This window comes from Paroedura picta, chromosome 2 (assembly GCF_049243985.1).
Source record: "Paroedura picta isolate Pp20150507F chromosome 2, Ppicta_v3.0, whole genome shotgun sequence".
NCBI lineage: Eukaryota > Metazoa > Chordata > Lepidosauria > Squamata > Gekkonidae > Paroedura > Paroedura picta.
The window spans coordinates 83,599,067-83,627,052 of record NC_135370.1 but is presented as its reverse complement, the minus strand read 5'-3'; the positions used below and the strand labels follow the sequence as shown (position 1 = coordinate 83,627,052).

Genomic DNA, 27,986 nt, shown 5'->3' with positions numbered 1-27,986 from the left:
TCATCTGTGTACTAAAAGTAGTGTGGAAGTTCATCTGTGATGATATTTCAGCACTGGTATGTGTCTCTTTCCATGTTCATTACACATTAGCCCCTGTTATGGATGCTCATAGCTGAATTCCTATATTTTTCATCAGACCCTGCATAATCTTTTACTCAATTTTCTGGAAAAATTAGTAGAATCCACCCCTGAATTGAACATGATACTTAACTGTGCATCTGGACATGTGCCTTTTGCTGTAGAAAAGGTAGATAAAGATCTATTTATTCAGCTCCGCAAGATGGATCCAAAGAAATGACATCCGTCCATTCTTGCTCTATGAGGTAGAACTTGTTTTTCTAGTGCTGTGAGCCAGCCAGCCCTCACTGCACCGGGAGTTTTGCACCACTCTTTTTGCTGAGAGCTCTATGGGATCCCTTTCGAAGAAAGAAAACTTTCTGAAAAGGTATGATTTTAAGTAGCAGCAGGGATTTGTATGTTCTTGAGTGTGAGAAATGGTGTGTGGAAGGAGCTTTAGAAATTTCTTGTGAGGTGCTTGGCAGCTTCCAAGATTTGGAAGTGACCATGTCCCTGTCCAAATGCCTGCATCTAGGTTGACTTTTGTTTTTTATTATGTGGCTGCCAAGTTTGTTTGTTTCACAATTGTATGAGGAATAATTTCTCAGACAACAAAAAGAACACTATCCAGTGACACTGAACCATGATGTAAATGTTTGTTTTGCTGTGAGTATATGTGTTAATAAGCTATTGTATGTAATTCGGTGCTTTAGAGGGCACTTAGAAACATGAGGAGTATATGCACAAAAGAACATGCAATGTGGCATATGGAGTAGATTAGCATCATCACTCAAGCTCTTTGCACCATGAGGAATTAGCACATCATGCACTGGATGCAGTTGTTTGCCTGATTACAAGTATGGCCTGCATGTGGCTTTTGGGACTCAGGTGTATTGCATTAAGGAGACTTGCAACTCCTTCCTATCCCGAGTGGACATACCCATCAAATGCAAGGGGTATGCATGAGGCTTTATTGAATCCTTCATTTTCCTTCCTATTGGTTCTGTTGTTCAGCCACTTAGGGTTGTAATAGAACTAGCCAGTCAATGCCCAGAGAGTACGTACACTGCAGAGCAGAAAAACAAAGACAAAACTTGCACCAGTTCTGCATAAAACAATTGTTAATTGTCCTCGTCAGTGCTCTTCTACTGCATACTTAGGGCTACTCCAGTACCAGCCCAAAGAAACCACTGGGCTTCTGCAACTCACTTTTCCTGACTGAGATGTTTCATGCTCCAGCTGAGCCAACAAAATGTTTGAACCTCCCCAGATTGAAGACAATTCCCTGCAAAGTTGAGTCTGACACACAGAGCCTCCTGTGTCCACCTGCCTTTGCCATGCAGATTCCATTAAAACTAGCACTTCTGCCTCTGTTGCCTTTCAAATGCTATCCAGATGCTGTTTTTTTAAATAAAAAAAAAAACAGATGCTACCCCCTATGTTGGCAAATGCTGTTTTCATTTGTAGTTATGACATTGTTTGCCTCATGCTTCTCTCTGGCCAGCACGGAGGCATTCCTCTAATGTGGTGCTCTCTGCCTCTGATGCTAGCTCTTCTGCAGGAGTCAGGGCTACGGGAAAAACACTGATATTGTGCCTAGCCCTAAGGAACTGAGTACTGCAGGGGAAGAAAACCTCTGCTGTGGCTGGAGAAAGGCACGAAGAGGAGCAGCAGCAGGATGTCATAGGATCCAAGATAGGCTTCGGTTAAAAAACCTCTGGAAGTTTGGAGGCAGCCTGAGGAGAGTGGAGTTTAGGAAGGAGAACGACCTTAGCACACTAAAGAATCCACCATCCAAAGTTGCCATTTCCTCCGGGGGAACTAATCCTTGTGTTCTGGAGATCAGTTGTAATTCTGGGCAATCTCCAGGACCCAACTGGAAGCTGGCAACTTCATCTCTCTCTCTCTCTCTCTCTCTCTCTCTCTCTCTCTCTCTCTCTCTCTCTCTCTCACAAGTAAACTCCACAAAACAGGATTAAACAGATTGCCTAAACACTAGAGAAACTTTGGTCATTATTTTTTATGATGTTGTAAGACTAAATTTACCCACTGCAGAAGAATGGCTATATTATCCCAAGGACAAGGAAGAAAGGAAGGAACTTGGGAGGTATGAAGTAGAAGGCATTGCTGGAACCAGGTCAGATAAGAAAACAAACCTTATGGAGGTCAAAACCCATGCATTGAGACATCCATATGCACAGTTGCACCCTCACACAGTGTGGCAGCTTCCTGTGCTACAGAGAGGGTACATACATCAGTGCTGTCAAGTCACAGCCTACTTATGGTAACTTATGGCAAGCAGAGGTGAGGGAGAAGCAGAGGGGGTTTGCCATTGCCTTCTTCTGTGGTCTTCCCTGGTGGTCTCCCTTCCAAGTAGTGACCCTGATAGCCTGATAATGCCACAAAGCTTGCCTAAGTAATGTAAGCAAAAGCACTGCTTCCATTAAATTACTCTTGCACGATTCCATATCTTTACACATGGATTTGTTGCATGCATTCATCTAAAACAGAATAGATGCCTGGAATCTGCATGTGAGCCACTAGTAACGTGGATGCCATTTTTTAATGTTTCCACAGACAGTAAGATCTGAACAAGCCCGAGAATGCTTTGTATTCAGAGTGATCAGCTGTCCTTTGCGGATGTGTGGAAATACGGTGTTTTGGCCCTGTCCATTCTTCTGCTATTGGTGGCACTAATCATTTTAACCTGTCAACTCTGTGAATGCCAGAAACTCAGCAAAGTGGGGAAAGGTAAAAATACAGGGCATTTTGTTTGTGTTCCTTTGTTTTGATAGTTATATTCAGGGCTAAGCCCAGCTGTCCAGATGTTACTCTGTTGATCTCAAAGAGCTTGTTGAACTGTGAACCTAGCAGCTTCCACTCTGCCTAATTGCTTTGTATTGCATGTTGGTTCACAGAGCAGTCAGACATATCTGCAGCTTAGCTTCTAAGAACTCAAAACAGAGCTTGTAATTTTGCAGAGCAGTTTGTAGAAAATGTTGTTCTGCTTTGTCTCCACTATCTAGTGGTCAGATATAATATCTGAATAATACACAATTCACTCTTCTGTAATGATAACCTAAAATTTGCCATCTTTATTGTGAGGCCTGGTCCTGATAATAAAGGTACTATTCTGCTAACTGTGTGAATTTTATAATTGTCACTTGTCAATGTGATTTATTCATTACATCTACATATGAACAAAATTTGTGTTCTGTTCTTTATGAAAACACTTTTCAGAATTCTTCAGTTAAAAGCTGCTTATAATGAAACTTATTTCCTCAGTCTATTTTAAGCATTTTCTCTTCCTACCTGTCCCTATGTTTTCAACCACACATCACACAAGCCACAGGGGATTGTCACACTTGGCATGGTTATTCATGGGGATTCTCTGCCTTCACCACTTAACCCTCTTCAACTTATCCTGCCATCATTATACCCTCCATTTTTCCACATGACAATACAAACAAACAGAAAAAAATTCCTGCCCTCCCACTTTGGACATGTTGTTGATTTGATGAGGTAATTGTAATAGTGATTGAATTGTACATTTCCTTATTGCCCTTCTGTAAAGTTGAGTGTTCTTTTCTTAGAATAATGTATTGCTTCAGTTTTATTTTTACAAGACATTTTACAAGCTAGGTCGTCTCTGATAGTCTGGAACCATAATCCATCCAGGTAAACCCCTGATTATGACCATGGAAGGTGACCTCCTTGCCCCCTTTAAGGCGAGCTTGTTATTGCAGAGGACTTAGCACTTGCCTTGCCTTAGTGGTAATCCAAAACCTTAATGCTCTGAATTACCTAGGAGTGCTGACAAATTCCAGAGGGATAGTCATGCTGATCTATTTAGCTCAAATAAATAGAGTGTTCATCTTAAAGGCAAAACCTGCTACAGAATCTGGTCCCATTTAGACCACCAGGTGTAGAAGGAAGAGTTATGCTTTCTTCCTGTTTTCTTGTAGGGTTGCCAGGTCCCTCCTGACCACTGGCAGGGGATGGGGAGTAGGTATGCCAACTCCATGGAGATCTGGGGGTGGAGCCTGGGGAGGACAGAGAGCTCACTGGGGCACAATGCTGTACAGTTCATCCTCCAAAGCATCCATTTTCTCCAAGGGAATTGATTGCTGTAACCCAGAGATGAGCTGTAATCCCAGGGATCCCCAGGTTCTACCTGGAGGCTGCCATCCCTGTTTCCCTTATACAAATCACCATCTCCTCTGGAGCCATCCTACAACATCTGCTTGATTTTACTTGAAAAAATGTTTCATTAGGAAAATGGCATGGTGGAAGAGTAAGTTTCTCCCCCTCCAGCACAGTGGTTCCAATTCTGAATCACACTCCCCCTCCCCACACACAAAACCTTGGATCTCTGATTAGGATTGCACTGTTAACCCCTAAAGAGGTTGTTCTCAGCCACATCTGTTGTTCCCAGCCACAAAAGATAAAACAGTTTACCAGTGGTTGAAGAGCTCAGCTTAACTCAGCATTGTGAGGGACATGTGGAAATGCTGCCATGGCATGTCTCTTTCCTCCCTTTCTTGTATTAGATGAATCCAATATGTGACATGATGCCATAGTTTTGTGTCTTGCCCCACAATTCCTCAGATCATAGCCTGGGCAAACCATGGCATTAGCAATCTCATTTCATTCACTGTGTTGGACTAGATGTTACACGAGAGCAGCCCTGTGCAGCACATAATCTAGAGATGTGTACTTCTGTAAAAGTCTGTGGGATCCTAATGTGGATCTCTCCCCCCCCCCAGCTTTCAATTACTTTTATTTCAACTATATTACAGAGACCATCCGATTACAGAAAGACTACAAAAATGTTTGACTGTTAACATTGAAGAATCATTTATCATTTTATAGTGCTCTTGCATAAATACCAATATATAGTATTTTCTCCTTAATCATCATAACCTGTAATCATCTCAGTACCAGCATACTTTCCACTTCCATAATTAACCCATAATTTCCATGCAGTTTTAAAATCCTTAAATGGTTTATCATTTAGTTATTTGGTCAGTTTTGCCATCTGAGCCATTTATAATGTCATTGATTTGCCAGTCGAAAATGGTAAGCATCTCCAGAGGTTGCCATTTTTTTGCCCAAACAATCCTCACAGCTGTAAGCAAATACCTAAATATTTCTCCAGTTTTCTTATCCTTATCTCTATCCAGAAAACCCATAAGACTCTGGCTTCAATGACATATTATCATTATGAATATTTAAGATCTCTGCATGTATCTTCCATCAAGACTCCTTTCCTTTTTTGCATGCCCACCATAAGTGATACAAAGTTCCTCTTTCTTCTCCACATTTTCAGCATCTGCCAGAAATTCCTTTCTGCATTTTGGATAATTTGTAATGTATGATATACCAACAATAATATAACTTATAATAATTCTCTTTAATGTAATCACTTCTTGTAAACTTCAAACACCTAGTCCACATTTTCTTCCACTCTTCTAACATAAGTTTACGACCTACATTTCAAGTCCACGTAATCATAAAATCTTTCACTATCTCATTCTCAATATCTATTGTTACATAAATCATACATTTTCTTAATCGTATTTCGAATTTAATGTTTCCCATTTCAACCCCCCCATAATCTTTTGTCTTTTTCAAATCAATCTTTTATTTCTCTGTATAGCCACCCATCAAACCGATGAGCTATTAGTTTTAATTGTTCTTGAGTCTTAAATTTATAATATATCTTTCTTGGGCAGCTCTTCTGGTCTGAGCCTATCACATACCCCCCCCCCCAATATTCAATCCATAGTCTTGTTACTGGCAATATGAGATTTTAACCCCACCCCATCACAGAAGCTCCTTTTACCACTAAACATCCTGCATGTATGTGTGCACATCTGTTTGTAAGATAGAGCTGACATGCGCTCACATTACAAATGACACCGGGAACTAGGGCCTGAAAAAATCTGGATAAATGTGTGAGTTCAAACACACTTTCAACTGTATATGCATTGAATGAAGCAAGCAAACAAACAGACAAACAAACAAACCCTCAATGCATTTATAAAGGAAAATCAAGTATAGACTGTACACAGATTATATGAGCATTCCCAAGGGTTTGTGAACAGGGCTAGTGAGTGCTGTGTGATGTGGACTGTGTGTCTCAGGTGAACAGCATCACCTTTCAGCTGCTTTCTCCATAGGAATGAAAGGGGAAGCCAGCAGTTAATTCCTATTGTGCTACTTATGGGTAGCCCCACTTTCTAATGATGTATATTCAGGTATTTTTATTTTTGCAGAAAGAAAATATCCCCGTGAAGCTTGCAGTGGGATAACCCAAGAGAATGGCTTCATAGGGAAAAGAGCACAGTCATCTTTCCTTGACTGTAACCAGCATCCCTATTACAATATCAGAGTAAGTACATGATTCTCAGGGTGAAGACAAACTGAGATAGCTTTAGTGCTTGATTTATGGTTGCCAACTTCCAGATGGTTGAAGCAATGGGGGAAAAAGTTTAAGTCAAAAAGAACCAAGGTTATACTTGAAAGTATTTCATGCATCCTTCAAAAAGGAAAATAATTTTCATCCAAAAAAATTATTTTATGAGTAAATCAGTTTCATATGAGATGACAAATTCCAACAAAAAAAGGAGGGCAGTCAAATGACCTCTGGTAAAAGTCAGTTTTGACCTTAATTTATCCGTCTTTAGGACTTATATCCATGTCACCACATCCATAGAGTAATTTGTTCATAGGATCTGCTGAAGCAGTGATTTTTTTTCATTGCTTCAACCTGCGCCGTTTTGCCCATTTTTTCCGTGTAACTTCCAGATGGTGGCTGGAGATGGCCATTGTCAGATGACCAAGATCAGTTCCCTTGGAGAAAACAACTGCTTTGGAGGGTGGACTCTAGGGCATTATCCCCTGCTGAGGTCCTTCCCCTCCTCAAACCCTGCCCTCCCAGGGCTCCATCCACAAAATGTTCAGGCACTTGCCCACTCAGAGCTTGGGAACCCTAGGCTGACAATATATGGAAATCCACCTACCGAGTTGTATATGGATGTACAATTTCCTAGACAGGACTGAGGACTGAACTCGGAGGAAATTAGTTATGCCCTTTGGTGGCAGGTCAGCCAGCACAGTTCAGCCAGCTCTTGCAACTTCCAAAATCCATCCCACCCAATGCCTAGACGTTAATTCTGCTCTTTTGAAATAAGTTTTCATTTGCAAAAACCAAAGTGATGAATTTGAAAGTTAATAAATACTTCATCAAATGCATTATGAATGTATTGTGAAGACAAGGAGAAACAGGAAGGAAAGGGCAGTGAATTCTGTTTAAAGATAGGCTGCTTAAGGAGGTGGTGAGCTCCCCCTCACTGGCAGTCTTCAAGCAAAGGTTGGATACACACTTTTCTTGGATGCTTTAGGATGCTTTGGGCTGATCCTACGTTGAGCAGGGGGTAGGACTAGATGGCCGGTATGGCCCCTTCCAACTCTATGATTCTATGATTCTATGATTCTAAGATGCCTCTGAACATCTGCGCCCTGGCCTGAATACCTATACATGGGTAAAAGAGCTCTGCGCCCTTCCGCCACCAACTGGCTAATGGTCCCTGGCCGTAAAGAAGTCTGCCTGGACTCAACCAGGGCCAGAGCCTTCTCTGTCCTGGCCCCCACCTGGTGGAATGAGCTCCCAGAAGAGATCAGGGCCCTGACGGAGCTTAAAAAGTTCCGCAGGGCCTGCAAAAATGAGCTCTTCCACCAGGCATTTGGTTGAGACCAGGCATAACCAACAATGAATGAAGGGCCCCTGCTCCCTCCTTCCCAGAACTCCACCAGAGCGCTCTGGACCTGTTGTGCATTGTTGTACTATTATATTATATTGTTATACTGTTACAACCACTGTTATTAATATTATTGTATGGTTATGAATGTGGATTGTTTCACGTATGGTTCATAAGTTCAATGTAAACCGCCCTGAGCCTCCGGGGAGGGCGGTATATAAATATAATAAATAAATAAATATTAAATAAATAAGATCTATTCAGTTTAGTAAAAATTAAGATCATACAGTCATTTATTACACACATCTTCTGAGAAGTTCAGCAGAACTTTCATCTAGGTCCTGTGAAAACTTGCTTAGCTTCATAGTATTGTAATTGGGACAGTTGTTGGTCAGCCTTTTACTGTCTTCTATTTTAAGCCTGTTCAACCTGATCCAACTTGATTTTGTGGACAATGAGTCTCCTTGGCCCAGTGCCTGCTTACTCAGCGAGGAATGTATTAAATCAGTACATAGAATCATAGAATCATAGAATTGGAAGGGGCCATACAGGCCATCTAGTCCAACCCCCTGCTCAACGCAAGACTAGCCCTAAGCATCCTAAAGCATCCAAGAAAAGTGTGTATCCAACCTTTGCTTGAAGACTTCCAGTGCGGGGGAGCTCACCACCTCCTTAGGCAGCCTATTCCACTGCTGAACTACTCTGACTGAAAAACTTTTTCCTGATATCTAGCCTATATCGTTGTACTTGAAGTTTAAACCCATTACTGCGTGTCCTCTCCTCTGCAGCCAGCAGAAACAGCATCCTGCCCTCCTCCAAGTGACAACCTTTTAAATACTTAAAGAGGGCTATCATGTCCCCTCTCAACCTCCTTTTCTCCAGGCTGAACATTCCCAAGTCCCTCAACCTATCTTCATAGGGCTTGGTCCCTTGGCCCCAGATCATCTTCGTCGCTCTCCTCTGTACCCTTTCAAGTTTATCGACGTCCTTCTTGAAGTGAGGCCTCCAGAACTGCACACAGTACTCCAGGTGTGGTCTGACCAGTGCCGTATACAAAGGGACTATGACATCTTGTGATTTTGATGTGATGCCCCTGTTGATACAGCCCAAAATGGCATTTGCCTTTTTTACCGCTGCATCACACTGCCTGCTCATGTTTAGTTTACAGTCCACAAGTACCCCAAGGTCTCGTTCACACACAGTGCTACCTAGAAGCGTATACCCCATCCAGTAGGCATGCTTTTCATTTTTCTGACCCAGATGCAGAACTTTACACTTATCTTTATTAAATTGCATCTTGTTCTCATTTGCCCATTTTTCCATTGTGTTGAGATCTTGTTGAACTCTGTCTCTATCTTCCGGAGTATTTGCCAGTCCTCCCAATTTGGTGTCATCTGCAAACTTGATGAGTAGTCCCTCCACCCCCTCATCTAGATCATTAATAAATATGTTAAAAAGTACCGGGCCGAGCACCGAGCCCTGAGGTACCCCGCTACTCACCTCTCTCCAGTCTGATGAAACACCATTGACAACAACTCTGAGTGCGGTTCTCTAACCAATTCCCTATCCACCTAACTATCTGAAAATCCAGATTGCAGTCCTTATCCATCAGAACATCATGGGGAACCTTGTCAAAAGCTTTACTAAAATCCAAGTAAATGACATCAACCGAATTTCCCCGATCCAGCAAACCTGTTACTTGGTCAAAAAAGGAAACTAGGTTGGTCTGGCAGGACCTGTTGGAGACAAATCCATGCTGACTTCCTTGGATCACCAAATTGTACTCCAGATGTTTGCAGATCGCTCCCTTTAATATCTGCTCCATTATCTTCCCCACAACAGAAGTCAGACTCACTGGTCTGTAGTTTCCCGGGTCATCCTTCCTCCCTTTTTTGAAGATCGGAATAACATTTGCTCTCTTCCAGTCCTCTGGGAAATCTCCAGTCCTTAAAGAGGTTCCGAAGATGATGGACAAGGGCTGTGCAAGTTCTCTGGAAAGTTCTTTGAGTACTCTCGGGTGCATTTCATCCGGACCAGGGGATTTGAACTCATCCAGTGCAGCTAAATGCCTCTCGACAACCTCTCTATCCATGTTAACCTGCCACCCAGACACTGTCCTTTGGCTATGACCATCTCTAGATGTGCCTAAACACTTTGACCTGTGGGAAAAAACAGATGTAAAATAGGCACTAAGCCTTTCTGCTTTCTCTGCATCTTCCGTTAGAGTTTGTCCATCCGCACCCAACAGTGGGCCTATTGCCTCCTTCACTTTACGTTTGCTCATCACATAGCTGAAAAATCTTTTCTTGTTACAATGGGCTTCCCTGCCCAATCTTAGCTCACCTTCAGCTTTGGCCTTTCTTATGATTGATCTACAGTGCCTAGTAACCTGTAGGTACTCTTCTTTAGAGCTCTGTCCTTCCCTCCATTTCCTGAACATTTTCCTTTTCTTTCTTAGTTCCTATTGAAGTTCTCTGTTCATCCAAATAGGCTTCTTAGAGCTCCTGCAGTGTTTTCGTCTTTCTGGGATAGTCATTGATTGAGCATGCAATAGCTCCTGTTTGAGTAGCGCCCACCCTTCACATGCTCCCTTCCCTTCCAACATTGTCGTCCATGGTATGACACTCATCATGTCTCTGAGTTTATTAAAGTTTGCCCTACGAAAATCCAACATCCGCGTCTGGCTACAAGCTTCCTTGGCTCCCCATCTCAAAAGGAATTCTATGACGACATGGTCACTTCCCCCTAGGGTCCCCACCTCCTTCACCTCATCCACCAACTCTTGCCTGTTGGTCAGTATTAAGTCCAGTATGGCTGAACCTCTTGTGGGTTCATCTACCATTTGATAAATGAAATTGTCAGCCAGGCAGGTCAGAAAGTTACATGACTGAGGACGCTTCGCAGAGTTTGTTTCCCAGCACACATCTGGGAAATTGAAGTCACCCATGATGACAAGGTCCTGCCGCTTGGATATTGTCTCAAGCTGCTCACAAAGTGCAGCATCCACATCCTCTCGTTGGTCAGGCGGTCGGTAGCAGACACCAACCACCACACTCTTTGTTTTCCCCTCGCTTATTTTCACCAAGATGCTTTCCACTGTAGATATGCTCTCCTTCACTAGAATTTCCTGACAGGTAAGCCCTTTCCTCACATACAGTGCCACTCCTCCACCTCTTCGATCTATTCTGTTTTTTCTGAAACATAAAGCTGCTTTACACTGAATCAAGGTGTTGAGCCATTGAGGTCAGTTCTGTCTACTCAGACTGGCAAGTGGCTCTCCAGGGTCTCAAGTGGAAGTCTTTCATATCACCTGTCACCTGTCCTTTCCCACTGGAGATGTTGGGGATTGAACCTAGGACCTTCCTATTCTATGCAGATGCTCTGCCACTGTGCCACAGCCTTGTAGCCAGTCATAAGAGATCTTTCTGGTTTAAAAATTGTACTGTGTTGTCAAATACTTCTGGACAGATCACTCCATCTGTCCTATCAGATCACTTCAGAAGTGTAAAGTGATGTCATGTAGGCCAAAAACTGACATCAGGTTTCCATACCAAAATAATTCTTCTGGTGACTGATGGTCTTCCCTCTGTCTCAGCTGGCCAGCTCTCTTGGAACGTTCCTAGAGGCTTGGGTTCTCAATACATGTGACTTTAATGATCATATTCTGGTATCAGTCTTGCATCAGTAGCATGATAACTGAGAAAACATAATGACAAATCGGCTAGAAAGGGTATCCCAGGTTGCATACTATTAGATTATGTACTTAGAATTCTTAAACTTGATCACTGACATGCCTTTCATCTTTGAATGGCATTGGAAAGCAAAAGGGGTTCTAGAAATCAACGAATCTATTGCTAAAATAAAGAGCCATTCCGCACAGCGTTAATGGTGCTGAAGTCTCACCATTGTGTGACGCAATTTTTTTAACATTACACACGACGTCGTACACAATCCGCAACACTCCTGCAACACTCCCGCAAAAATCGCTTCATTGTAGCGCTTTTTGGGGAATCCACAAAAGTGGATTCCCCCTAAAAAACCCGCTAGACTCTTGAAAACAACCTGCAACCCATCCAAAAAAGACATGTGCATTCTCAATATAGCGGTAGCAAGAATGTCCCTCCCTAACCTCTCGCACCCAAGCTTCTGGCATTGCGATCGCCATTTCCCCCCCTTAAACTGGCAAAAGCAATGAATAAGTGATGCTTCTTTGGCTGAAATCCCTCCATAAGCAATTGTCTGTAAAGCTTCTGAGCACAATACAGCCCCCTGTTCGACACTGCCCTAATTTCGGCCAGAAATTGCGCCGGGGGGGATTTTTTGTTTTAAACTGTAAGAGTGTGTAAACTATTAAGCGCCAGCTCCCACGCTAGCGAACAAGGTCTTTCTGATACATCGAATGAACAAATATGCGTTGCTACAGGTATTTTTAAAAAACAGTTTTTAAAGGGAAGCACGAACACAACAGTTCATTGGCTGTTCTTTTTGATTGACGGCGAGGGGCAGGACTACGCACAGAAAAATATCGCCTCCTTTGTTGCGATGCTGGTGAGATGGGAAACTTGTGCATTACAAGAACAGCGCTAGTGGGTTACCAAGACCTGCTGCTATTTATTGCAGTGCTTTTCGATAGCACTCAGATTCAGCTACATTGGCGGTTGTGCAGAATGGCCCAAAGATTTACTAAATGATAAAATGTACAGCACTTCAAAGAAATTAATGTGTCAATGAGATTCTGTCCAAGCAGAGAGGTGTTGTATTCCATTTAAATTTGAAGAATGTGAAAACTTCTTTTTTTTGCTAAAGTTGTTTATTTTTGTATTACTGGTTAAAGTTGGTATATTTGATTATCATAGAATCATAGAGTTGGAAGGGGCCATACAGGCCATCTAGTCCAACCCCCTGCTCAACGTAGGATCAGCCCAAAGCATCCTAAAGCATCCAAGAAAAGTGTGTATCCAATCTTTGCTTGAAGACTGCCAGTGAGGGGGAGCTCACCACCTCCTTAGGCAGCCTATTCCACTGCTGAACTACTCTGATTGTGAATTTCCCCCCCTGATATCTAGCCTATATCGTTGTACTTATAGTTTAAACCCATTACTGTGTGTCCTTTCCTCTGCAGCCAACGGGAACAGCATCCTGCCCTCCTCCAAATGACAACCTTTCAAATATCATGTCCCCTCTCAACCTCCTTTTCTCCAGGCTGAACATTCCCAAGTCCCTCAACCTATCTTCATAGGGCTTGGTCCCTTGGCCCCAGATCATCTTCGTCACTCTCCTCTGTACCCTTTCAATTTTTCTACGTCCTTCTTGAAGTGAGGCCGCCAGAACTGCACACAGTACTCCAGGTGTGGTCTGACTAGTGCTGTATACAAAGGGACTATGACATCTTGTGATTTTGATGTGATGCCCCCGTTGATACAGGCCAAAATGGCATTCGCCTTTTTTACCGCTACATCACACTGCCTGCTCATGTTTAGTTTACAATCCACAAGTACCCCAAGGTCTCAGTCACACACAGTGTTACCTAGAAGCGTATCCCTCATCCAGTAGGCATGCTTTTCATTTTTCTGACCCAGATACAGAACTTTACACTTATCTTTATTAAATTGCATCTTGTTCTCATTGGCCCATTTTTCCATTGTGTTCAGATCTCGTTGAACTCTGTCTCTATCTTCCGGGGTATTTGCCAGTCCTCCCAATTTGGTGTCATCTGCAAACTTGATGAGTAGTCCCTCCACCCCCTCATTTAGATCATTAATAAATATGTTAAAAAGTACCGGACTGAGCACCGAGCCCTGAGGTACCCCGCTACTCACCTCCCTCCAGTCTGATGAAACACCATTGACATCAACTCTTTGAGTGCGGTTCACTAACCAATTCCCTATCCACCTAACTATCTGAAAATCCAGATTGCAGTCCTTCAATTTATCCATCAGATCATCATGGGGAACCTTATCAAAAGCTTTACTAAAATCCAAGTAAACGACATCAACCGAGTTTCCACGATCCAGCAAACCTGTTACTTGGTCAAAAAAGGTTGGTCTGACAGGACCTGTTGGAGACAAATCCATGCTGACTTCCTTGGATCACCAAATTGTCCTCCAGATGTTTGCAGATCGCTCCCTTTAATATCTGCTCCATTATCTTACCCACAACAGAGGTCAGACTCACTGGTCTGTAGTTTCCCGGGTCATCCTTCCTCCCTTTTTTCAAGATCGGAATAACATTTGCTCTCCAGTCCTCAAAAGACATCCTGAAGATGATTGACAAGGGTTGTGCAAGTTCTCTGGAAAGTTCTTTGAGCACTCTCAGGTGCATTTCATCCAGCCCAGGGGATTTGAACTCATCCAGTGAAGCTAAATGCCTCTCGACAACCTCTCTGTCCATGTCAACCTGCCACCCAGGCACTATATCTTGGCTACTACCATCTCTAGATGTGCCTAAACCCTTTGACCTGTGGTAAAAAAACAGATGTAAAATAGGCGCTGAGCTTTTCTGCTTTCTCTGTATCTTCCGTTAGAGTTTGTCCATCTGCACCCAACAGTGGGCCTATTGCCTCCTTTACTTTACGTTTGCTCCTCACATAACTGAAAAATCTTTTCTTGTTACAGTGGCTTCCCTGGCCAATCTTAGCTCGCTCTCAGCTTTGGCCTTTCTGATTATTGATCTACAGTGCCTAGTAACCTGTAGGTACTCTTCTTTAAAGCTTCCCTCCATTTCCTGAACATTTTCCTTTTCTTTCTTAGTTCCTCCTGAAGTTCTCTGTCCATCCAAATTGGCTTCTTAGAGCTCCTGCAGTGTTTTCGTCTTTCTGGGATAGTCATTGATTGAGCATGCAATAGCTCTTGTTTGAGTAGCGCAGCTCTTGTTTGAGTAGGGACAATTTTCTTGGGGAGGGGGTGAGTCCATTTAAGAACACATGATATAATAAAAGAAAAAAATGGAGTTAATCTGATAAGGAATTATGTTTGCCAGCAGCCCTGGAGAGAAATGTCCTGTCCCTTGAATGCAGTCATAGCTTTTCATAAGAGGCAGGATATATTTCTTTTCCTCCAAGTAGATGGAAACCATACTGGGGAGGGAGTAGAAACCTGTTCGCTCTTTTAAAGAAAGCAACCCTTACACATTCTTTTATTGAACAACATTTATTTGTTGGATTTCTGGGCTGCCCCTCTGCAATGAAGCCTCAGGGTGGCTTGTAACAGAATATAAAATAAAACCCCCAATACACTAAAATGATTTAAAAACCTACAATTATATACAAAACAGTCTGTCATGTACTGAAACAACAATGGACATGTGTTAATTATATTCCTTAATTTATTCCACTTGGAGAGGGACAATTTTCTTGGGGAGGGGGTGAGTCCATTTAAAAGCACATCTTTCTTCTTTCCTCCAGGAAAAAAAGATCCAAAATGAGCTTAAGAAACTTGGACTTGTCCTTTCGCCATCCTCAACTAGCAGCGATAACATGGTCAATGATGTGGATATTCCCGACCAAATCCAGGGCAAGCTGAGGTTCTCGCTTTTCTACGACAAAAACCGCCTGGAGCTGCTCTTGATGATCACGGGGGTGTTGGGCCTTCCCAGCCAAGGCTGCATGAACATTTTCATCCAGGCCAAGCTGATGAGCTGTGCATCCTCCCAGTCCCCTGGCCTCCAGCACATTGTCCATGAATGGCAGACCCAGGTGGTCAAGAACTGCGCCAGCCCTATTTTTGGTGATCAGTTCACTTGCACCCTGCAGGAGGCTGAGCTGGCAAAGAGCAGCATCAAGTTAGAGGTGGGAGTGTTACCTGTCTGTTTTTGCTTTTTTAAAACAGTGTGAAAGATTCCAAGTTAGTACTCCTAGCTCAGTTTGTTGATTATGAGTATGAACCTGATGAACTGCCAGGCTGGCCTATTCCCTTCCTTCCTCCATTTGAGAGACAGTGTGGTGTAGTGGTTAAGAGTGGTGGCCTCTAATCTGGAGAATAGGGTTTGATTCCCCGCTCCCCCACATGCAGCCAGCTGGGTGACTTTGGGCCAGTCACAGCTCTCTCACAGCTTTCTCAATCCCAGCTACCTCACAGGATGTGGTAGAGGAAGAGAAAGTAGGCAGAGGAAGAGAAAGTGATTATAAGTCACTTTGAGATTCCTTTACATACTAAAGAGCAGGGTACAAAAACCCAACTTTTCTTAGGGATGCCAGTGCCCAGGTGGGACCTTGGGATTCCCCAGTTTTACAGTTCATTTCCAGGAGACAGAGATCAGTTGTCCCTGAGAAAATGTCTCCTTTGGAGACTTATGAAGCCTGTACTGAGTCCTGATGGGTAAAGTAATTTTTAAAATAATATTGTAGTAGAACAACAGCAAGAGAGTGCTTACATGGAAGTTTCCAATTCTTCTGGTTCAGAACTCTAGTACTAAAACCAGATTCAAAAAAGGAGGGAGGTGATGATATAGGAAAATCTCATACTCATGCCTGTTGGAGGGTGGCAGCAGAGGCAGTTGGTGCCTCTTGGCCTTGTGTTTGTCCCCATGTGTAGTGAAAACATAGAGAGCCAGTGAGGGCCAACACGCTGGTAATATCTTGGCTCACAAGGATTCAACATCCCCCACACCTACAAAAATATACCACATGAGGATATTCCTCCACAATTACTTGTAGTCTATGCAAGATATTAAAAGGGTACATATGAGAATCATACTTTTGAGACCAGGGACATGGAAGGTGCTTAACTTTTTCCAGTTCCGCCCCTTCCATGATCATTTCCCCCAGCCATCTTAAGAAAATAAAGTGAGTGTGAGATAAGGAAGACAACTAGGCCTGTTCTGCACGCAATAGATAATGCACTATCAATGCACTTTATAAGTAGATTTTCCTGTTCCCCACAGGAAAATCCAGCTGCCAAAGCACATTCAAAGTGCATTATCCTATGCGTGAAGAATGGGCCCTAGAAAGGGAAGAACCCTCCTAAACTGCAAAATAATAAACAGACATATTTGTAACTAAGGCCTCATGTTGATAGTGTTCCACTTGTGCAAGAGTGGCTGTGTGCACTAGAGGGCATCAGGAGATTATCTGTCATTAGCCGGCTTCCACACAACAGTTTCTGATCTTTAGCTGCAGCTGGAACAACAGTTCCACCCTGTGGTGATTTCAAGTCAGTACGTGATTCTTCAATTGCGATGGATTTGAGGGCTGACCTGCACAAGATGTAGGCTCCCACGTGTTTATTAATTTGGCTATTTGTTCAAGTGGTGGCGGAGCTTTGTTGTTATAGAACATCAAGCATAGTGGTAAGGAGAGCCAAACCCTAACAAGCTCTGCCCTCCACTTCACTATGCTCAGTTGCTTGAAACATTCTTCTTCTAGCCTACTTCCCTTCTGTTATTGGATTCAAATGATCAGCAATGAAACTCTGCCCAAATAATGGAATTTTCCGGCTTCCTCTTTGCATTGCAGCCTGTTGCTAATCAGGAAAAGTTGCAGGGTAAAATGCAGAAACTATGCAAGGCACATTCTTATAGAAATCATGTGTACAACCCTGAGTGCGGACCTTCCAGGGTGAACTGAGAAGGAACAACCGGGATAGTCCTAATATCCACTTGAAATATGTATTTACTGCCTACTGGAAAACTGTTACATTTTTGAGTGAGAACTGCACTAGTTTATGGGGGACTAGACTACACATAGGTAGGAAGTCTTCAGTATCTCCTTGCCTGTGATTTCACTGGAAGGAAGCCCTTTCTCTCAGCTTCACCCCACCACCTGAAGAATGCTACTACCCTACCTCACAGGGTGCCAGCCTAATCTAGTCACAGCTTAGAAACTAAGAAGGATAAGCCACAATTAGCGTTTGGATGGGTGGCACCAAAGGAAGACAAGGGTGGAGTCTGCATGGAGCTTTTATTCCAGTCCCAGGTTGATTCAGTCCCTGCCATCTCTGCTGAATGTGATTTCCATTTTGATTTTGTCCAATTTAAATTTTCCCTCTGCAACAAGCATGATTGATTTGGGCAGAGTCTGCACTTACTTTGTTTATTCCATTGTCAATCCTGTTGAATTCAGATCGCTTTGAACTCGAGTCTTCCTATCCCCCCCTCCCCATTGAAACAGTCTTCTGCACGTGGTTAGGGAGGCACAGAAGAGGGGGGCGGAGGAGACTCTTTCTTTGTTTTCTTGAGGGGGGGGAGAGGATCCAGGAAGTCAGAGAAGGGAGGAAAAAATCCTTTCTTTTCTTGAAGGGGGGGGGATCGAAGAAGGCAAAAAAAAAAAAAAATCCAAGACCTACAGAAGTTGAGAGAAATTAGGGGCTTCTCCTTTAAGGCAAGTTTGTCACACCTGTAGCCAATCACAGGTTCTCTACTATGGAAGAGATCCCAGATTCATAACAATGCAATTTTTAAATATATTGAGGATTAAAAGCACTCTAAGATATCGCACAATAAAGGTAGTGTCACTCTGGATCAATCCTTCTTGCTGCAGAAGGAAAATTTAAATCGCCCCAAATCAAAACGGAAATCGCATTCTGTGTAGAGGGCAGGGACTGAATCAACCTGGGATTGGAATAAAAGCTTCGTGCAGTTTACACCCTGGAGTGACCCTATCTTTATCCTGCAGTATCTTAGAGTGCTTTTAACCCTCAATATTTTAAGAATTGGATTGAGAAACCATGAGTATTGCCGGCTGCTTTGCATTTGATGCAGACTCCATGGTAGAGAAGCCCTGATTGGCCAGGGCTGACTCCATAGTAGAGAAACCCTGATTGGCCAAAGCTGCCAAGCTTTTCTTAAAGAGGAAGCCCTAATTTTCTCTCAGCAGAAGCCCTAACTTTTGTCAGTAGAGATTTGCCTCATGGTCCCCCCCCTCCTCTGCTGTCTCCGATCCTCTCCCCCCTCATTAAAGGGAAGGGAAGGGAAGGGAAGGGAAGGGAAGGGAAGGGAAGGGAAGGGAAGGGAAGGGAAGGGAAGGGAAGGGAAGGGAAGGGAAGGGAAGGGAAGGGAAGGGAAGGGAAGGGAAGGGAAGGGAAGGGAAGGGAAGGGAAGGGAGGTGTCAGGAATCAGGCTGAGCCCAGCCTGTGGAGCCCCAGGTGAAAGCGCATTCGAAATCCAACAGTCAGTTGCAAATTTCAAAAGTAGCTTTATTAGGCTAAGTCCACAGAATGTTAAAGCATGCCAAGATCTTCCTAAGCAAAGACCTTGATAATAACAAACTGTGAGGGGAACAAGTGGGGTAGTTATAGGGCTCACCAAATAGGGGAGGGGGACGAAGGTATTTCTGCGGGAGAGTAGAAAGGTAACAGAAGAGAGTCGGTTCCCAAGCCGCCAGATCAAGCGGTTGGCACTTTGTTGAGACTTTGAGTTGTCTCCGCAAGGACATTTACAGTAAGATTGATACATTCGCATGGAGCCTCTCCCGCTGGGAAAGGAAGGGAGTGAGGACCCCAGCGGACAGGTTTATTGCTTTATGGCCTTGGCCGGAGCCGGCCGGGGAGAACAGAGAAGTGTGAAAAAATGCAGGAACGGATGGAGCCGTGGATGGCATGAATCGGGGTTCATGACAGAAGGAAGGAAGGAAGGAAGGAAGGAAGGAAGGAAGGAAGGAAGGAAGGAAGGAAGGAAGGAAAGAAGGGGTTCCTGCTGTGCTTGGCTCCCCCCCCCTTCTGAGCCTCCCTAAGCATGTTCTGTTTCAATGGGGGGGGGAGAGGAAGACCCGAGTTCAAATCGATCTGGATCAGCAGGATCCACAACTGAATAAACAAAGATGTGCAGAATCATCCAAGGGCAGAGGAAACCATAGCAAACCAACTCTGTTCACCTTTTGCTTTGAAAGCCCCATGAGGTAGCATTTCCTGGGGTCACTGTGAGTTAGCTGTGACTTGACTGCACACTTTATTTTTACCTCACAGGGATTTAGAACAAAGTTTGAATCCACTGGCCCCTTTAAGAACAACAAAATTTAACTCTGAATTAACCTTCGTTAGTCTTAAAGGTGCCACTGAACTCAAACTTTATTCTAATGCTTCAGACTTACAAGGCTACCCCCCTGAATTTCACAGGCTTTTGTTATGGATTATTTGAGGGAATGCATGCAGAGCACTTGGAACGCTCAGAATAACCTTAATATACACATTTATTATTGTTATTATTCCACAGGTTAAGCACTTTGATAGATATTCTCGGCACACACCTCTTGGAGAGGTGAGGGTAGCCTTGAATACATTAAAGACTTTCCAAAGTATGGAATTCTGTGAAGAATTGTGCAGAGCAACAAAGGTAACCACAGCAATTTTCTGTGTCCAAACTCTACCTTAACAAATGTCTCTTGTTCCAGATTAATAACATGTTGGAAATCTTACAGTCACTGACACCTGATTTATATCCTGTGTTGGGTTGCCAGGATCACATGAATTATGCACACATCAGTGTTCTCTTTGCCAAGTGAGTCAATGATGCTGGCATGTGTAGTAAGCCACATGCACCCAGTGACCCTATCTGGTTTCATTATTCAAATGAAACACAAGATGCAGGTACGAGGAAGTGATACCCGACCTCATGTATGAACCAGGTCTCGGGAAAATTAGAGGCAATACCCAACCCCTTAAATATTCCTGTCTGCCACTCTCAGTGTGTGCTAAGAGCAACTAGATTACAAGAATTGATCTTCGACACTCTTTTCAATAAAGGCAGTACCATGAGACTGAATATTTGGAGAGGCTTGATAGCTATAGGAGAATGAAGTAATTCAGCTATGCCTAAATACTGTAGGCCTTGGCATAGTGGTTAAGAGTGGCGGCTTCCAATCTGGGTGTAAACTGCACGGAGCTTTTATTGCAACCCCAGATCGATTCAGTCCCTGCCCTCTACACAGAATGCGATTTCCGTTTGGATTTTGGGCAATTTAAATTTTCCTTCTGCAGCAAGAAGGATTGATCGGGAGCGACCCTACCTTGATTGTGCGATATTTTAGAGTGCTTTTAATTCTCAATATCCGGATTGGGAAACCAAGCTCCGTGGTAGAGAACCTCTGATAGGCCACACCTGGTCATGTGACAAACTTGTCTTAAAGGAGAAGCCCCTAATTTCTCTCAACTTCTGTCGGTCTTGGATTTTTCCTCCCTCCTCTGCCTTTTTTGATCTTCTCCCCCACTCCTCCAAGAAAAGAAAAAGGCTCCCTGCGTGGCTCCTCTCCCTCACCTTCAAGAAAAGAAAGAAAGAGGCTTGGCTCCCCCCCCCCTTCTGAACTACCCTAACCATGTGCAGAACACTTTCCTGTTTCAATGGGGAGGGGGGAGAGGAAGACCCGAGTTCAAAGTGATCTGAATTCAACAGGATTGACAATGGAATAAAGAAAGTAAGTGCAGACCCTGCCCTGGTGAGCTGGATTTGATTCCCCGCTCCTTCAAATGTAGCCAGCTGAGGGACTTTGGGCTCCACATAGACTTGATAGTGCTGCTCTCATAGACCAGTGCTCAAGGCTCTCTCAGCCTCACCTACCTCATAGAGTGTCTGTTGTAGGGAAAGGAATGGAAGGTGATTGGAAGCCACTTTAATTGGGGTATAAAACATCAGCTTTTCTTCTTCCGCCTGTTCTTGGCTTCACCTGCCAATATATTCAAGTTTCCATGATGGACATCCAGAACTATAATAAGGACTGTTCTACCAGTTTCCTAGTCTTCTGTAGGACATGACTGTTTGCAATATCTACAGGGAATTATAAGACAAATATACTTTTGCTACCATTTTGTATGCCTAGTAGGAGGCCTTTTAAGTTAGCAACCTTCAACACAAGTCAATCCTGCAATACTTTTCAGGGAACTGAAAGTTAACTCCATAACAAAAGAATGTCGAATGCAGGTATGGCAATACTGGAGTACAGCTTTGGGGAACTGTCTACTCTGAAACTAGAATGAACTTAGTCATAATTCTGAAAAGGGCACCGGTTATTGAGTGGCGCATTTTGTTGATTGTAGTGACTCACTGTGTGCAATCTGCCTTGAGTCTAGTCTGCACGGGGCTTCTTACCCAGTCCCAGATCAACTTGAGGTAGAGAACAGGAAGGCCTGAGGATCATTGTCCATGGGGTCGTGATGGGTCAGACACGACTCTGCACCTAACAACAACAACAACAACAAAGATCAAATAAATCCCTGCAGTCTACACTGAATTAGATTTCCATTTTGATTTAGGCACTTCAAATTCTCCGTCTGCAACATGCATGATTGATTTGTGGTAAATGTGCAGATCTCTGCTTTTTGCAAATTAACTTGCTGCCTTGTGCCTACAACGTTGTAGCAAAATAGTCTTCCCTGACTGGCCAAGGCGTTCCCGTTGCAAGGCTTCCCTTAAAGTGACTGTGCTCCAGAAGCCCTAACTTCTTCTCTCAGCAGAGATTTGCCTCTTGGATTTATTTCCCCCCTGCTGTCTCCAATCCTCCCCCTCCTCATTCAAGAAAAGAAAGCAAGAGACTCCTGCTGTTCTTGGCTCCATCCCCCAGTTGAGTTCAGAACACTTTCTTTATCAATTGTGTGTGTGGGGGGGGGGGGTGAGGAAGACTCAAGTTCAAACTGATCTGAATTTAGCAGGCTCCATAATGGAATAAACAAAGTAAATGCAGAATCAGCCCTGGACTATAAATGAGGTAAATTTATACAAGAATGTCCAAATGTCCAAAATTATACAATAATTCCAACAGTCTTTTCAATATGTCATAATATGTGCATTGATGCTTCATTCTTGCCCATTCCTGCCCAATTTCCCCACTGATAGGGAAACATGCTTAGTATCAGTTTTCATTACAAATCTTGCAAAGTTCAGCTTCCTGAAAGATACTTGCTTGCCCACTTCTAATCTTCCCCTACAGCCACTAAGGACATACCCTCAGTTCACAGAGGGTCCCCTGGCCTAATCCTAAACCAGGGATTGTGGGTTCATGATCCATCTGGGGTGCCAATTCTGTCATTTGTGACAGGAAATCCAATTATCTTGGGTGAACACAGCAGTCAACCACTGTAGGTATTTAAGGGTTTCATGACAGTGGCATGAAGATTCATTCCTGCGTAGTAAATATTACCTGAAGGCAGAAAGTTTAAAAGCTACTATTCTAGAGGAACAAGCAACTTAAGGGAAAGGGAAAGGAACTAATGAGGAATAAGCAGGGTGAATACTGCTATGGAGCCACTTCACCACCACAGATATTTACTGTACATCTATCCTTTCATAGGACATTGTCGGGGAGGTGCTTGTGTCACTGAAGTGTCTCCCTCTCTCTCAGAGGATAGAAGTCGGGCTGCTAAAGGTTAAGATGGCCTCCATGTACAATAGTCCAGAGAAACGTAAATACCCTTCTTTTCATTGGCTAATATGGGTGTTTTGTTCTAATTTGCTATGCCCACCTGCAATCATCTTTGTAAAAATAATTGGTTTACAGTAGAGAAGTTGTGGCAGATACTGTAGGGCTTGTATCACCAGAGCTAGATTAATGTCAGTGTGAAGTTTATAATGATATCCTGTTTCCTATCGCAACTTCCGTTCCCATTAACGTTTTATTACTTACCAACATGCCTCTGAATCATTCATAGGTCTTGATATGACTTGTAGTCATATGTACATCAGGGGAACTCAGCTTTAAAAAACACTCATTTGCACAGTCCTGTTTGGAGGGGGGGGGAGCTTTCAGTTTCCTTTCCATCCTGCTTTCACCTGTGGTAAGTATGGTGGAAGTTTTCTACGAGAGACATGAGAATACACTCAGGCTGAGAGAGGTCTATAAGAAGGGTGGAATTTTGGAGAATAAATCTTTTAACGGTGGATTCGAAGAGAGTTATATTTGGACACATTTTATAAGTGTGGGAGCGTCTTCCTTTATATTTTTTACCACCTAATAGTCCCCATTACTACATTACACAAGTGTATTTGTAGACTGGCCATCTAGACTGGAATTCTACAACTCGCTCTACGGCATAGAGTCTACGCAGGCCTACCCTTATCCTTGACCTGGAAACTGCAATTGGTTCAGAACGCGGCAGCCAGGATTCTCACCAATACACCGAGATTTCCCATTTGGCCTATACTTCAACAACTCAGCTGGCTCCCAATTGAATTCCAGATCAGGCTTAAGGTTTTGGTTGTTACCTTCAAGGCCATACGCAGCCTGGGCCCAGTGTACCTGAGAGTCTGTCTTTCTGCCTATACCCCCAAAAGAGCATTATGCTCTGCCACCGCCAACTGGCTGGCGATCCCTGGCCCCAAACAAGCACATCGGTCCTCAACAAGAGCCAGAGCATTCTCAGTCCTGGCCTCCATGTAGTGGAACGAGCTTCCTGAAGAGATCAGGGCCCTGCCTGAACTCCCACAATTATGCAGGGCCTGCAAAAGAGAGCTCCTCCACCAGGCATTTGGTTGAGGTTGACCTAAACCATCCAATTGGCTGATCAAACCCAAATAACATCCACAGGTCCCCCTCAGACATCCCCTCCATGGCCTGAACCAGTCTGACTTCCCTGGAGGCCTTAGCTAAGTTACGATTCCTGTTATATTATTGTTATTTAAGACCATTGAAATTGTGTTATTCAGAACTACGATTGGATTATTGTTCATGTATCGACTATGTTATATGTTAGGTCATTCCACGTTTTCCCCCGTGATGTTATATGTAAACCATCCTGAGCAGTATGGAGGGGTGGTATAAAAATCTAATAAACAAACAAACACACAAACAAACAAATATCAGACCACTGTGGAGGACCCCAAAAGGGGTTGAAATGTGTTTGTTTTTTTGTATCAGGTCATTTATCCCTCTGTCAATATGTTCTGGATTTGTGCAATAATGTGAGACTAATATTGATGCTTTAAAATTTTTAAATGTACACATGAAGGATAATAAATATTTGTATTTTAATATTCTGCCACTGCCTAGCCTCTAAGGTTCCTAGCTCTCTGATGTATGTCTGACTGCAAATTCGATCATGCACATGTCACCTGACATATGCCGAGTGTATCATGTCGTATGGCCCTCAGGGACAGGCCAGTAAAAGAGAGAAACTCGAGACCTGTGACTGCTTCAAGAGGTTTATGGATAAATACCAAAATGTTTAGTCCGGTCCTGCACCCATCCCCTGACATATGTCCTATGTATCATGTAGTCACACCCTGACATATATCAGTCTCCTGGACATAGTGTGTTTTGTGATGCCACCATTAAATTCTTCCTTCCCTGACTTCACTGAAAACTAATTAATCATTAACAGAATATTTATTATTATATCTCTGCAAAATCCCAAGGAGCTGTTGCAGACTTGGGGCAAGGATTACAGGTGTTTCAGAGACTGAAGTTGTCATATCACCTGATGCTCTGTCTTCTTCAGGTATATATGCAAGGATCGATGTCTTCTGGAATTTCCATAAAAAGAAGCAACAGAAATCCAAACCCAGGACTCTCACACCCATTACGGTTTTCAACGAGACTTTCCTCTTCCACCTTCCTGAGCCTGTAGTGTGGGACTGCGCTGTCCTCATCTCCATTTACGAAATGCATCCCAGTGGCAGGCAACTTGTTGGGCAGGCTGCTCTGGGAAAAAGAGAACCTGGTGAAACAAATTATCATGGGGACTGCATGATGCCATCGATCCAGCAGCCCATTGCTAAGTGGCACCCTCTGCTGATTTAAAGGAAGGGCTTTGCAGTGATAAGAACTGGCTCGTAGGTTTTCCTGTCTACTCGCAGAAGCTGCTTCAGCTTCCAGGGCAGAAGTTCTCAACCAGAGATATAGCAATCACAACAACTGATGTCATCAAAGATGATTTGTTTCAGCCAAAGCTTCTGTTCCCTTTCATCATTCTCACAGGTGTTATCACTGAGAAAGAGGAACTGCCCTGCACCTGGTACCATTGTATTATGGTGTCATCTAGAGGTTATGATTGAAATTATTACATAGCACATTAGGTTTGCATAGAGACAAAAGAATAAAAACCCTGTCATGAAGGAAATGCTATTTAAATAGCCAAAACATTAAGCTGAAAGCAACAACCAACAACAACTGAAGCCTGAGATGAAGAGGAACTGAGTATTTCAACATTGCACTGTAAATCTTTGTTGACTTGAACGCAGATCATAATTGCGTATTCTTTCTTTATTTTCTGCCATGTTGCCCACAGATCTGAAAAGGCTCTAGTTCATTGGTAGCGTACAGGCTTTGCCAGGTCTGAGTCATGGCATCTCCATTTAGAAGGCTCTCAAGTTTCAGGGCTGGGTAAGACCTCTGTCTGAACCCTTGCAAAGCTTCTGCCAGCTGGCACAAAAAACCTTTGGGCTAAGACGAAGAGTACAATACAGCTTCATGTTGCTACTTCAAACATGAGAAACAAGGACCTGGGCCCCTCTGAGTGGCAGTGTCCTGGCTCAAGACAACTCCCCCCCCCGGGGGAGGGGCTAATTTCATAGGATGCAAGCAGCAGTCAACACCATTCTGATTCTTGCACAGCCTTGGGAATTCTGGAGTAGTAACAACCCATTTCATAGAGTGGTTTGAAATGAATCTGAAACTATGTGGAAGGACCATTGGGAAACAAAATGGTAGTTACTTTACAGAAATGAAGAAATCTGCTAGCCAGTGTTGACTTAAGTTAAGCCAGTTTTTCTGCTGAGATCTTTGAGAGGTAAGCCATAAATATACATACATTGGCTTCTATAAATGTGATGCCATAACCTAGCCTTTTAAAAGCCTTAATGGGGCACACAAAGTTCTCCAAGTTAGGAGCTGGCTACATTGTGAGAATGGTTATACTGAAATGCTGTGGAACTATGAAAAAGAAGTAGGCTACATGCTACATGTGAACAGAAGAGGCTTCTTTTTCCAGGCTCACAAATAAAATGTGCCCTCAAAATGATTATAGATGCTGTACTGTCACAGCTGGCTAGGACAAATAGGTTTTACTGGGGAGCATATCCAGAGATGTGAAAGTGGACATCTGTGAACCTTCTACTAGGTCTGAAAGAGTGCTGAAGATATCATCTTCCAGATTCCAGCACATCTTTTTGATAGGCTTTTTTCCAGTTTTCTGTCCCCCCCCCCCAAGCCTTGCCTTCAATAGCAAGGCTGTTAGCAGGTGTAAAGCTTATGGACAAGCCTGGAAAACCTTTCCCTGCTGATTTTTCCTATGGAATGGGAGTGTGGCCCAGTGGCATGGTTCTTCATATAATGAAGCTGCAGTTAAAGATATATGAGTGGGCTTGGCCATATTTTTCTTTTAACTTTGGCAACCCTTCCTACCTAGAAATTAGGTCTACTTAGAGGTGTGCTGCTGTTACTACTGTCCACTTATAGAAGAATCAAGACTGCACAAGACCTCCACTTTAGCTTTTTCTCTCCATGATTAGTATCATTCATTCTGTCATTACCACATTCTGTCCAGGTTACCTCACTGCCAATTATTGCATTCCAGGTGTTTTCTCCAGTTGTCCTTCCTCCTTCTTTTGCAGTGCCAGAGTTTCACATGCAAACTGAGAAGGGACTATTGACTAAGGTGACCAGATTGTCCCACTTTTGGAGGGACATCTGGGGGCACCTGGCAAATTGTACTATTGACTCACCTGACCTGGAGAAGTGATACTTGCTGAAGTTGGGGAAGTCTTGTATTGTTTGCTGGGCCCTATTACTTGTCCACCCAGGGTACCCTTTTAGAAAGGTTAAGATCACCTGTTTGTGAGAAAGATCATGGTTCTGTTTCCCTGCCAATAATCTAAATGGTACATTTTATCCAAATTGCTTCCTTATACCCCCAGATGCTTTTGTCTTAACTTTATAAAAGTATTATACTGTTTGGTTAAGGTGCAAATAAAAAATTAACTTTTTTTTTTGCTCTGGTTTGCTATAGCTGGCACAATAATGCAGCACCCACCCACTCTTGCCTTTGCCACAGGATAGGCATTTGTGGATTATAATGCCATGTGGAACCACAACTATGCTTACTTCCATCTGATTTGTAGAAGAGCAATGTGTCGGCAATGCTGAAGGGATCTAGTGTAGTACGAGGAGTCTACAGTGTTCCTCAACTATCAAGGATCTTTTGCTCAGGGACTCAATTTTTAAAAAAATGAAGTATTTGAATGCAGACCTCTGTGACCTGGTGCACAGCATAAGGAAACAAGGTGAACTGAGAGACACAGAGAGAGAAGATT

General features: G+C 43.3%; 1 protein-coding gene across 1 annotated transcript; it reads left to right on the top strand.

Annotated features, from left to right (window-relative positions):
• Positions 1–137: 137 nt before the first annotated feature.
• LOC143829838 (synaptotagmin-1-like) lies at positions 138–27,659 on the top strand. Its single transcript, XM_077321325.1, has 7 exons — positions 138–445; positions 2,635–2,808; positions 6,336–6,451; positions 15,223–15,606; positions 19,965–20,084; positions 23,032–23,143; positions 25,175–27,659. The coding sequence occupies exons 2-7, from the start codon at positions 2,661–2,663 to the stop codon at positions 25,474–25,476; spliced, it is 1,182 nt and encodes a 393-aa protein (XP_077177440.1). The 5' UTR covers positions 138–445; positions 2,635–2,660; the 3' UTR covers positions 25,477–27,659.
• Positions 27,660–27,986: the final 327 nt, after the last annotated feature.

Coding starts and splice junctions, on each gene's coding strand:
- LOC143829838 (XM_077321325.1), top strand. CDS start 2,661: ATGCTTTGTATTCAGAGTGATCAGCTGTCCTTTGCGGATGTGTGGAAA. Junction 20,085..23,031: donor AATTGTGCAGAGCAACAAAG/GTAACCACAGCA, acceptor ATCCTTTCATAG/GACATTGTCGGGGAGGTGCT. Junction 23,144..25,174: donor GTACAATAGTCCAGAGAAAC/GTAAATACCCTT, acceptor TGTCTTCTTCAG/GTATATATGCAAGGATCGAT.